The sequence below is a fragment of the Ascaphus truei genome, chromosome 4 (assembly GCF_040206685.1).
Source record: "Ascaphus truei isolate aAscTru1 chromosome 4, aAscTru1.hap1, whole genome shotgun sequence".
In the NCBI taxonomy this organism is placed as follows: Eukaryota; Metazoa; Chordata; class Amphibia; order Anura; family Ascaphidae; genus Ascaphus; species Ascaphus truei.
Genome location: NC_134486.1, coordinates 17,318,069 through 17,331,111, shown reverse-complemented (window position 1 = coordinate 17,331,111; position 13,043 = coordinate 17,318,069). Strand labels below are relative to the sequence as shown.

General features: G+C 42.6%; 1 protein-coding gene across 6 annotated transcripts in view; it reads left to right on the top strand.

The window, feature by feature from the left end:
- KIF6 (kinesin family member 6) overlaps positions 1–8,491 on the top strand; it is a 300,109-nt gene extending 291,618 nt beyond the window's left edge. For 5 of the 6 annotated variants that reach the window (XM_075595374.1, XM_075595370.1, XM_075595372.1 and 2 more), the window contains one exon: positions 4,552–4,940. In XM_075595374.1, coding sequence (XP_075451489.1) covers positions 4,552–4,568 — 17 coding nt within the window. In that variant the 3' untranslated portion in view covers positions 4,569–4,940. Of the gene's footprint in view, positions 1–4,551; positions 4,941–8,135 lie in introns of those variants that run through there. The other variant, XM_075595373.1, reaches the window with a different exon arrangement.
- Positions 8,492–13,043: the final 4,552 nt, after the last annotated feature.

Here is a 13,043-nt window from a genome sequence, read left to right as displayed (position 1 = left end):
TACTGGTAGAGAGTAGGTGACATTAGATTACTGGTAGAGAGTGTGTGACATTAGATTACTGGTAGAGAGTGTGTGACATTAGATTACTGGTAGAGAGTAGGTGACATTAGATTACTGGTAGAGAGTAGGTGACATTAGATTACTGGTAGAGAGTAGGTGACATTACATTACTGGTAGAGAGTAGGTGACATTAGATTACTGGTAGAAAGTATGTGACATTCGATTACTGGTAGAAAGTATGTGACATTAGATTACTGGTAGAGAGTTGGTGACATTAGATTACTGGTAGAGAGTGTGTGACATTAGATTACTGGTAGAAAGTAGGTGACATTAGATTACTGGTAGAGAGTAGGCGACATTAGATTACTGGTAGATGGTGTCTGACATTACATTACTGGTAGAGAGTAGGTGACATTAGATTACTGGTAGAGAGTGGGTGACATTAGATTACTGGTAGAGAGTAGGTGACATTAGATTACTGGTAGAGAGTAGGTGACATTAGATTACTGGTAGAGAGTAGGTGACATTAGATTACTGGTAGAGAGTAGGTGACATTAGATTACTGGTAGAGAGTAGGTGACATTAGATTACTGGTAGAGAGTGGGTGACATTAGATTACTGGTAGAGAGTAGGTGACATTAGATTACTGGTAGAGAGTGTGTGACATTAGATTACTGGTAGAGAGTATGTGACATTATATTACTGGTAGAGAGTTGGTGACATTAGATTACTGGTAGAAAGTAGGTGACATTAGATTACTGGTAGAGAGTAGGTGACATTAGATTACTGGTAGAGAGTAGGGGATATTAGATTACTGGTAGAGAGTTGGTGACATTAGATTACTGGTAGAGAGTAGGTGACATTAGATTACTGGTAGAGAGTGTGTGACATTAGATTACTGGTAGAAAGTAGGTGACATTAGATTACTGGTAGAAAGTAGGTGGCATTAGATTACTGGTAGAGAGTTGGTGACATTAGATTACTGGTAGAGAGTTGGTGACATTAGATTACTGGTAGAGAGTAGGTGACATTACATTACTGGTAGAGAGTAGGTGACATTAGATTACTGGTAGAGAGTAGGTGACATTAGATTACTGGTAGAGAGTAGGTGACATTAGATTACTGGTAGAGAGTAGGTGACATTAGATTACTGGTAGATGGTGTCTGACATTACATTACTGGTAGAGAGTAGGTGACATTAGATTACTGGTAGAGAGTGGGTGACATTAGATTACTGGTAGAGAGTAGGTGACATTAGATTACTGGTAGATAGTAGGTGACATTAGATTACTGGTAGAGAGTAGGTGACATTAGATTACTGGTGGAGAGTAGGTGACATTAGATTACTGGTAGAGAGTAGGTGACATTAGATTACTGGTAGAGAGTAGGTGACATTAGATTACTGGTAGAGAGTAGGTGACATTAGATTACTGGTAGAGAGTAGGTGACATTAGATTACTGGTAGAGAGTGGGTGACATTAGATTACTGGTAGAGAGTAGGTGACATTAGATTACTGGTAGAGAGTAGGTGACATTAGATTACTGGTAGAGAGTAGGTGACATTAGATTACTGGTAGATGGTGTCTGACATTACATTACTGGTAGAGAGTAGGTGACATTAGATTACTGGTAGAGAGTGGGTGACATTAGATTACTGGTAGAGAGTGTGTGACATTAGATTACTGGTAGATAGTAGGTGACATTAGATTACTGGTAGAGAGTAGGTGACATTAGATTACTGGTAGAGAGTTGGTGACATTAGATTACTGGTAGAGAGTGGGTGACATTAGATTACTGGTAGAGAGTAGGTGACATTAGATTACTGGTAGATAGTAGGTGACATTAGATTACTGGTAGAGAGTAGGTGACATTAGATTACTGGTAGAGAGTTGGTGACATTAGATTACTGGTAGAGAGTAGGTGACATTAGATTACTGGTAGAGAGTGTGTGACATTAGATTACTGGTAGAAAGTAGGTGACATTAGATTACTGGTAGAGAGTAGGCGACATTAGATTACTGGTAGATGGTGTCTGACATTACATTACTGGTAGAGAGTAGGTGACATTAGATTACTGGTAGAGAGTGGGTGACATTAGATTACTGGTAGAGAGTAGGTGACATTAGATTACTGGTAGAGAGTAGGTGACATTAGATTACTGGTAGAGAGTAGGTGACATTAGATTACTGGTAGAGAGTAGGTGACATTAGATTACTGGTAGAGAGTAGGTGACATTAGATTACTGGTAGAGAGTGGGTGACATTAGATTACTGGTAGAGAGTAGGTGACATTAGATTACTGGTAGAGAGTAGGTGACATTAGATTACTGGTAGAGAGTAGGTGACATTAGATTACTGGTAGATGGTGTCTGACATTACATTACTGGTAGAGAGTAGGTGACATTAGATTACTGGTAGAGAGTGGGTGACATTAGATTACTGGTAGAGAGTGTGTGACATTAGATTACTGGTAGATAGTAGGTGACATTAGATTACTGGTAGAGAGTAGGTGACATTAGATTACTGGTAGAGAGTTGGTGACATTAGATTACTGGTAGAGAGTGGGTGACATTAGATTACTGGTAGAGAGTAGGTGACATTAGATTACTGGTAGATAGTAGGTGACATTAGATTACTGGTAGAGAGTAGGTGACATTAGATTACTGGTAGAGAGTTGGTGACATTAGGTTACTGGTAGAGAGTTGGTGACATTAGATTACTGGTAGAGAGTAGGTGACATTAGATTACTGGTAGAGAGTAGGTGACATTAGATTACTGGTAGAAAGTAGGTGACATTAGATTACTGGTAGAGAGTATGTGACATTAGATTACTGGTAGAGAGTAGGTGACATTAGATTACTGGTAGAGAGTAGGTGACATTAGAGTTGGAAGTATGTTACGTTAAAGTTGGTTGGACACCGCCCTTTATTTACTCGTTATAAACACGGGATATTAGAGCGTGACACGTTTATCAGTATGAAGGGAATAATCCATAGCGTGACTCACTGCTTATCAAACTCAGGATATGTTTGCCCTGCTATACTGCATTAGAAACGTATGTTTCTTAACCCCTTCAGTGCTTAGGGAGGCAGCAATGCAAGGCACATTGGTTGCCACCATCCGGTTAGGTTTCTTTTTTCGGGTCTAGGAGTGTTATCCGCAGTTTGGCCGCCAGGACAGTTCTCCGCCCCAGCTGACCCAGGGAGTCTTGGAGATTTTGGCTAATGCGGATAACTGCAACCTAGGACCTGAACCCCTAACCCCACTTCTAACTTTAACCCCTAAACCTAACCTTGATCCCTAACCGCCAAACCCTAAAATTCCTAACCTTAACTGCGACGGTGATTGGGTAACCAGGTTATTAATAAAGGTATTATGCCCGGCTGGTTACCTCTGAGCCTGTAAAAACCCGAAACTCTGCGGTGAAATGGCCAGCAGCGGCATGGCCAATTGTTCAAAGTTATTAAACGGCCGTGGCAAATTGCCCCATTCCTTCCTTTCTTCAACTATTTTTTTTTGTTTAGCTCTAGCAAAATGGGAAAAATATGTCCCAACTGTTCTCCTATAGACAGCCTCCAAATCACAAGCTGGCACAAAAGGAACACTTTGATAAACTGATAATGAGAGGGACATTATTAGAGTAGAAGTCTTATATCTAATCAATTATATGTCCCCTTTTCAATATGCTATGAAGCTGCTTTCTTGCGTTGGAGAAGATTCTTGTCCCATTCATTTTAATTGACCTGAATACTTGTCCAGCATCGGGAAGACTTCTTTTGTATTAATTAGTGTATATGTAAATACAAGGTAGGATCATAGGGTCTCTACCTGCCCTGTGTGTCTCTGTATCTGATATATCTGCAGTCAACAATGTGTTATTACAGTGAACTGGGATTAACAAACCTAACAAAGTACAGTAAGACCTGCAGGTATTCTCCTCTAGTGCAGTGGGCATCTTGGCAAGTGTCATAAGAATGATCAATCCATACGATAGGCTGGCACTCACCTTACTATGATAAGAAGAATATGGGATATCTGATGGGTGCCCTAGGGCTACTGCCCCACCACGTACCCCACCACGTACCCCACCACTGGCAACGCTGGAACTCCAAAAAGAAAAAAATCCAAATGTAGAAATTGTAGGAATCAAAATAAAATATTTATTGGGGGGGAGGGGGGGAGAAATTTTGGGGTATAGATACATATTTATCTGGCTTGAAAGCCACAAAACGGGGTACCTGAACCGCAACACATTATTTTTTAACTTCTACAATTTATCCAAATATTTATATTGTTATTAACTGTAACAGCCTGAATGTGTCCCTGTGTTGTAAGGACATTTACATCATTTTTCTGAAGCTTAGATAAATCTTCCAAGTCATAAAAAGTGATGATTTTATCCTCACCTAGCTCTCCCCTACTGCAAGACATTGCACCCTGTTTGACTGCATCTTTTGGAGGGTTTGCTCACCCAAGAACGAAGAAGTTTATTGCAATTAATGGCAGTAACTGCTTGGGCAACTTGGTAACTGTCTCCTTTTCTCTTCTCCAGGAGCGGAGAAGCAGTAAGGTGCACACTACTGTGTTTCCTGTCCCGTATTCCAGGATGTAAATATAGGCCGAGAACATGAATTCCTTACTCAAGTCTTGGGTGTCCCCATTCTGGCCCCATCGACGAGAGCTCAATGTAAACATTTCGCAGCCAGCACGTGTCCTGGTCGCCGCAGGCTGCGCAGAGAAGATGGACAAAGCACAAATGAGGACTTTGTTACGTAATCATGACTTTTTGTTACATAAAACTCCGGAAGTTAAGGAACAAATAATATCACCAATCCCTCGCAACGCAAAGGATATGCGAAATAAAATATTAGACTTCCAGCTGTTCTATTGTCTCTTTTAAAGTCATATACAGAATAAATAACTTATATATTTTGGAGCAAAGTTGTTTTTTGCATGCGCAAAATAAGCAAATATCTCCAAGGCTGCATCATCAAGAAAGGTAACTAGAAATTAGCGAAAGGAGCCAGTAACAAAATAGAGTATCAGAGATAGCATGTTTAGGAGCACCAGGTTGTCTCTGTAATTGGGCTAATATGAGTATCTTTTGGAGCCAGGTTACTCCTGTCCCATACTGCTCAGTTGGTCCTTCTTGAAGGACAAAATGATAGAGAACATCAAGTGAGCCAGCTACTTGGATCAGGTTCGATCATCTGCTTTATAATCCCTCCCAGCTTGGTTTCGGTTTTGCTGATTATGTCAGAGGGCTTTGTGAATGTGCTGTGCTGATCATATAGTGACCTCTACTTACCCACATGTGCAGCCAACCACTGGTAGAAAAAGGCTTGGAAACACTGAATGTTATAGTTGATTCATTTGTTGCTCAGATCTGACTCCTTGGGTTTGATCAGCATGGATTTGCTTGATGAGTAATTATTTCTTATGTATTTCTGAGACCACACATCTCCTCCTTCAGCTGTGTCGTGTCTATGATAATGAGCGACCTTTCACAACATGTATGAAGGTGTTGGTCTAAGACAGGAGTGGCCAACTCCAGTCCTCAAGGGCCACTAACAGGTCAGGTTTTAAGGATATCTCTGCTTCAGCACAGGTGGATCAAGTAATGACTCACCCACCCCCAACCGTTAGCGGCTGTGTGTAAAAGTGTGCGTGTGAGTGACACTGACACAAGCACACAATGACATGCTGCCACCCCTCCTTCTGCCACAGTGTGAATTGAGAGCAGAGGTGGGAAGAGTCCATGATGCGCTCCAATTTCTTCCTGCGTCCAGTCCTCGCGTGCCTCTGTCACCTGCTCTCCACACCGCCACACTGCCGCAGCCGGTCACAGCATGACCGCAAAGCAGCATGAAAGCATACTGGGGGCCGATGTTACCGGTCACAGCGGTAACTGACCGGTCATCCAGCGTTGCGCACAGCACTGGGGCTAGGGGTTGCCGTTTAGGTGACTAGGATCTTTACACGCTGGTTTATCATGTACGTGCCTTTAATCCCACATGATTGTATTGTAAATGTTGTAACATCAAAACCATTGCTCGTTTATGAAATTGAATGCTTTTTATTTATAGGGTATGTTTTATTTATCGGTTTATGTTAAATCCAAGCTGTCGAGTTGAAGATTGTATATGAAAGACCACCTCACTTGTTTGTCTGTTTAATTTATAAAACTACATCTGATTGTTTATAATTGTATCTCTCTTAAAGATCACTACTGAGAATATAACCAATAACTGTGGTGTGTGTCTGACTAGATACAGTATGTACAGCGTGTGCCCAGATATGGAGATAGTGGCTGAAGTGCTTCTAGTTTCTCACTACAGAAGGGATCTGCAATACACTGGATTGTTAGGCCTGGGACCCGCTGCGCCCGGCGGCGCGGGCGGCCGCACGAGCGTTCCCCACCAGCAGGGGAATCCTCCCGAGCCGGTCCCGGTCCCCCCTCACGGCACAGCTCACTACACGCTGTGACGCGTCAGCCGCTAGGGGATTCAAGAGAATTGTAATCCCAAGCGTCGACGCGTCACGTGGTGTGGCTGTGAGCCACTGAGGAGGGGAGGCTTCGGGAGGAGGGGAGGCTTTGGGGAGCGGGGAGGAGAGTGTGGAGGGAAAGCAGCGTGAGTGCCTGTGTGTGTGTGTGTGCCTGAGTGCCTGTGTGTGTGTATGTGTGTCTGAGTGCCTGTCTGTGTGTGTGTATCTGTGTATGTCTGAGTGCGTGACTGCCTGCCTGTGTGTGTGTATGTGTGTGCCTGAGTGCGTGACTGCCTGTGTGTTTGTGTATGTGTGTGCCTGAGTGCGTGAGTGCCTGCCTGTGTGTGTGTGCATGAGTGCCTGTCTGTGTGTCTGTGTGTGCCTGAGTGTGTGTGTGTGTGTGTCTGAGTGCCTGTCTGTGTGTGTGTATCTGTGTATGTCTGAGTGCGTGACTGCCTGCCTGTGTGTGTGTATGTGTGTGCCTGAGTGCGTGACTGCCTGTCTGTGTTTGTGTATGTGTGTGCCTGAGTGCGTGAGTGCCTGCCTGTGTGTGTGTGCATGAGTGCCTGTCTGTGTGTCTGTGTGTGCCTGAGTGTGTGTGTGTGTGCCTGAGTGTCAGCGTGTGAGTAGGGCAGCCCACAGCAGCTCCCTCCTGCAGCCTGGGAGCCTGAGCCCGTGGAAGGGGGGGGAGTAGCGGGTCCCTCCGCTTAAACCACGCCCCTCCCTCCCACTCCAGCCCCCGCTCCCTACAGACCGCATATCGCGGTCTGTGTCTGTCAGCTCCCTGCCTGTCTGCAGTGCGGGCGCGCTGACTGAGGGAGCGGGGCCTTAGCCTTACACTGTTGAGCGGGGCATTGCCCCTCTAGCAATGATAGGATTACATGCATACGGGGTAATGTAAAAAGCTGTTATTATTGTCATTAGGAGTTTGAGCATTACAGTAACAATGCTTTCCTTGGTTACCTGATTTGTAATATTTGTAAGATTGTTTTATACAGATGTTTAATAAACTGCATGTGGACCCCTCTCTTCATCGTGTTATGACATTAAACGGAAGCCAGTTAGTGAGACTGAATGTGTCAAATCTCTCAGGCAGCAGATACAAAGGGCTGAAGCTCCAGCAAACCGCGGCTATGCCATGAAGGTGTCCGTGGTCCTGAACATCATTTCGTGTAGTAAGGCAGGAGGGTGACGGCAGGTGGTGACACTTTAAATTTTTTCATTTTGTTGCATTCAAAATGAAGAGATTCGAAACCAAAAATGTTTAAACCATAAACAACTATTTGTTTCAATTTTTTTCTAATGCGCTACTCACCAAGAAACTCCGTACTAGAGCTTGTGTAGGAATTTAGGGAGGACACCCTAATATAAAATAGTCTTTATATTAAAAAATATGTATATTAAAAGATCGAACATCGTCAAAACATTAAATATGAGCAAAATAAGCAACATTTATGGCCATATCTATTAAGCAGAAGAGGTCTTACTGCATATTCACCCAATACTGTATAGGAAGTAAAACGGGATAGTATTGTTATTTCACTTTAGAAAACGTGGTACGTTGTCATGGTAAAAAAAATAAATAAAGATGGTGGTTATATGATGCATCCAAATCTGATGTCACAACCAGAAATGTAATTTTTCCTGCAGAAATACAATCATGAGCGAGGGAAAGGGAAACTGCACCAACCCAGACAACAATCACTAATACCCAAGCAGAGTAAATACAGCTGGGGAGCACAAAGCAACAATGGCAAAGAAGAGACATCCTAACAGACTCGGAAAAGAAACTCCCAGAGAAGATAAGGGCACTCAAGGTTATTGTAGACGGACGTTCACAGAGGTACACAATTGGAGTCGTTATAATGTGAAATTATAATAGGCTTTATTGTGCCTTTTCCTTTTCATCAGGAAATTATCCAAACACAGGGGGAACAAAGCTTCCATTCACTTGGGAGTATTTCTAGTGAAATCCTTGCAATTAGTTCACATCTCCATTAGTTAAGCATTTCTCCCATCCCAAACACATAGCATGAAAATAAGCAGATATAAGCAGTCTCTTAATAATGAAAGTCTTATCTGTTTATCAGCTGTAGAGTAAGCTTCTCTGCTCTCCTGGAACCGCACCCATGCGTGCACAGAAAAAGATCAGCATCCAGGTTTAGAAGTCTTATTGGGTGTCTTGCAATCAGCTCTGCTGTGTGGCTGGCAGAACTCAAGACATTGTGGTGTCTCCAAAGGTCAGCTCTCAGTCAGCTAAAGAGAGTCACTTCCTGTCTCCAAGGCAGGCTTTTTGTAAACAATCTAATCAGGCAGGTGGTGTTTAGTAATTAACTACCACACTGCTAGATTAAAGGAACATTACTGAACAGGGATAAGTCCCCTGTTACAGTTATATTCAAAATATCAAAAAGAATGTATTCATACACAACAGAATACACACGTTTAAAACCACTTAGAAAGAAAGCCATCAAAAGATACAGCACTTATAAAATGGTGCAACTTATAGCACACCTCCAAAATGTAAGTGGAGGAACGGTGGAGACCATTACTAATGAGGGGTAGTCACTTTGACCTTCAAGAGAAATCTAAGTGTGTACTGGGGTACATGAATGCAAGCAGTATGCTAAATATATGCAGTGCATGCACACACAGATCAACAGCATGAACCTAAAAAACTAAAACCATCCATGGTGGTTATTCTAGCAATTTGGATACACCGAGATTCCTGAGGACAATGTTCTCCTCAGGAATCTTGGTGTATTCAAATTGCTAAAATAACCACCACGGTTGTTGTTTTTTTTTAGGCTTCATCCAGGGTGATGCTGAGTGCGTGCTCGCGTTGGCCGCAATGAAACACATTGCTGCACGGCGCTTAGCTGCTAGCAGAGGCAAGCAAATTTTAATATCCTGGCGAGTCACGTGAGCGGTTTGCCCAATGAGGGCGAACCAGCTCTGTGACATCATGGCCACACCCACAACACGCCCACCACGTGCAACTAGCTGACCATAAATCACCCGGCCCAGCAGAGCTCATGACATACCTGCGCACGAGTGCCAGCGCGCTCGCTCCCGGCCTGGCGGCAGCCTTATGTTCACGCGCTTATGTTTTTCCTTTTCAATTATCTCTTCCTTGGGGGCCAGAGACCCCCTTCACCTTGGCTGCAGAACATCACAAATATTTTTTCAAACTATATATTTTATGTAACCACGAAGAACACATACACTACATATTTATCACATTGTAGATAATTCACATTAATGGTTTTTCATTTATTTTCCAAAAATGCAATACGGGCTAAGATGAGCGCACAATATCTCACTAATATAATCAATACGGAGCAACAGGCAAAGATACACACGCACAGTACGAGACACTCATATATTATAATACTACAAGAGTGAGATAAAGTATGCTGGCATGGGAATCTCACAAGGGAAACCACACTGCTCAGAGCAGTAGGATAAGCTGCTGGGAGAAAAACCCTGTCCCCATTTACTGTATGATAGCAGCAAGAGGGGTCTTCATCGTAGTGAAGACTGTAGCTGAAGTCCGTGATTATAGTGAGGCTTATTGAGAGACGTGTTTTTGACATCCAGTGTATTCGTATGGGCTGTTCAGTAGCTGGATCTTGCAGGTGCGATAATGATCCTACAAGGTCTCCACACTCAGGGCATCTGTTGATGACATCACCCAACGCGCATTTCGCCAGGAGCTTTGTCAGGGGGGTGTCGAATGTTGCATATCGGTTGTGTTAAATAGTCTCAGGGAGATATTGCGCTATCATTTTGGTCCATGTTGTACTTGTGAGTGTTCCTTTATGCTGCGCTGTTGATTCGTAGTTGTGAAAAGGAAAAAACTGTGCACCAAATCGTGTGAAAAATATTGTGAAAGAATATAAATGATTTAAAGTGTTTATATAAACTCTGAGGCTATCAATGTTCAGATAGTGAATAGACTCTCTCTAAAATGTGCGCCCAACAGTTGTTATAAGATACACATTGTGGCAGTGTAACAAATCATAAAGTAACCTCATACAACAAAGTGTGAGAGTCTGTTGTTCGTCAATGTAGATGTCTCAGCTTCTTAGAAGGTAACTTCTTTCTTTTTTTCATGATTCGTAGTTGTGTATGATTAAATTATTTTTGATATTTTGAATATACCCTTGAGTGCCCTTATCTTTTGTGGGAGTTTCTTTTCCTAGTCTGTTAGGATTTATCTTCTTTGCTATAGAAATACAATCATATCTGCAGATCAATTCGTTCATTTTAAAATATGCCCTGTGTGTGGTGTTAAAAATGTTTCCTGCATGCTTCGGGTTAAGTGTGTCTTGCCCAAACTTGTAGGTGATAGCTAGTGCATTCCAAGTGTTAGGATTGAAAGTGGGTTAGCGTGCGCTCGGAGAGAAGCGTGCAGCGGTTTAGCCACATCAGGTAGAAGAAGAATTTGCAGACACACCACATTATTAGCAAAAAAGATACTTGCCATTTATTGATGACATCATCTCAACTTAGGTGTCCAACCAATGTCTCTGCCCATGATGGAAGGCCAGTATGGGCCGAGACGTTGGTCGGACACCTGTGTTGATATGGTGTAATGGAATGTGCCTGGAAAGTCTTCTACTTGGTGTTTCCTGTTTACATGATCTTTGCATCAATTAAACTGCCAGATCTGAGCTGGCATTAACCTAGTCTTGCCAGTGATTTGTGTCTTGTGGTTCTAAAACTGTGTAGGGGCCCCCGAAAGACTTCAAAAATTCACTTCAGGCAGCTCTCTCCTGCAATCTGTCTATTTCCCTTTACTACCAAAACCTGCTTTTCAACACAGGCATAAGTATTTTTACTGAACTGTTTTATTTATATACAGTAGAATACTCTTCACGTAGTGTAGGGTGCTCTCTATAACAAATGCTTCACTGCCCAGGTGCACAGCATAAAAGTAAATTTGGATGTACTGTAGTTGTACTTGAACCAGCACGCACAGGCACTTTAATAAACTGAATATATATATATATATATATATGTAAATTTATATATATGTATATATATTACATTTTATATTAAATAAAGAATATTTTCACTCTATTCAAGTTCCTGTTGATGCCTGTTTATAACTATGTAAATATGGTGGTCCTCCAAACTATTATTAACACGGAAGTATGTCTATGATATATAGAGGTTTGACAAACACTGGTCTAGTGAATAAAATTGGATAAAACATCGTTTTAGTAAATTAGACAACATGAAGTTAATACAGTGTATTTTGATTTTTTTCAATACCATACATCATTAGCCATACAGTATAAATGTATGCTGTCTTGCCTCTGTCAAAGAGTCTTATCTTCAGTAATACTTTGCCATGAGGGGGGTCTGTGTTGGGAGTCCGTGGCTAGAACTTAGGTCAGGTCCTGGAAGTGGGGAAAGTTCGTCTCACCTCCTAACTGTGACCCTCCAAATCCGCAGTGCAGTGTTGTCCGCAGCCACAGTAACTGTGGTGTCTCGCTCGCGACGGCGATAGGGGCTCCCATATCCCTGGGTCGTGCGCCTCCTGGACTGCAAGGCTGAATAAATGGAAAGGAAAAGATCCAGAGCAGCAACAGAAACGGCAGCAAATTGCATACAGATGCAGCGGCCATTATTTTAACAAATCACGTGGTGTATACCTCGGAATACCAATGTCATGGCGCGGGATTTCTTCCAACCGTACCACCTTAAGACGCGAGTGCAGGCGAGTGCAGAAAATGGCATTTTAGTGTTCTGGCTTTTAAACACCTGAATTTGACACAGAAGCACAGTATTGTACACGTAACAATTCATTCATTTCATTGCATTTAATTGCACACAATCCATGAAATTCAAACAAAGCAACCGCGATAAACACGTGTGCCGGGGGCGATTGGCCGCATTCATGCCGCGTGGAGTACAGCAGCGCACACGAAAATGGCGCCGTGATTTCTTAAAATAATGGCCGCTGCATCTGTAGAACAGCATCCAAATAGTGGAATGAAAAATGGCTTTAATGAGACATGCAAATGCCAGTAATCTCCATAAAAAAACTCCCACGTGTTTCACGCCCAGGTGGCGCTTTGTTAAGGAGGAAGAGCGCAACTTCGGCGTGAAACGCGTAGGAGGTTTTTCTGTTGCTGTTTCTGCTCCGGATTGTTTCCTCTCCATTTATCATTAGCCGGACAGCCTACATCAGAAACATTTACGGTTCTGCATTCTAAGGAAAACAATAATGTGTCATTGGTAGAGACGGGCGAATCATCGGTGCCTCGGATCATCTGGTTCCACGGATCAGTTTCAAAAATGGCGATCCTTTTTTTTTTTTTTTTCCTATCACTGACAATCCACATGATGGATTAATAATTAATAAACCGCAGTCGGATTGTTATTAATCTGCACTCAGATTAAATCCAAGGGGGGAGACAGTGCAGATTTTTAACAATCCGCAGGGAGGATTTCTGATTCAATATGGAATCTGAGTGCGGATTGTATCCAATTGCAGACACGGATTAATCCGCTCGAATTGTTTAGTACCCAATCCTGTCTCCCCTA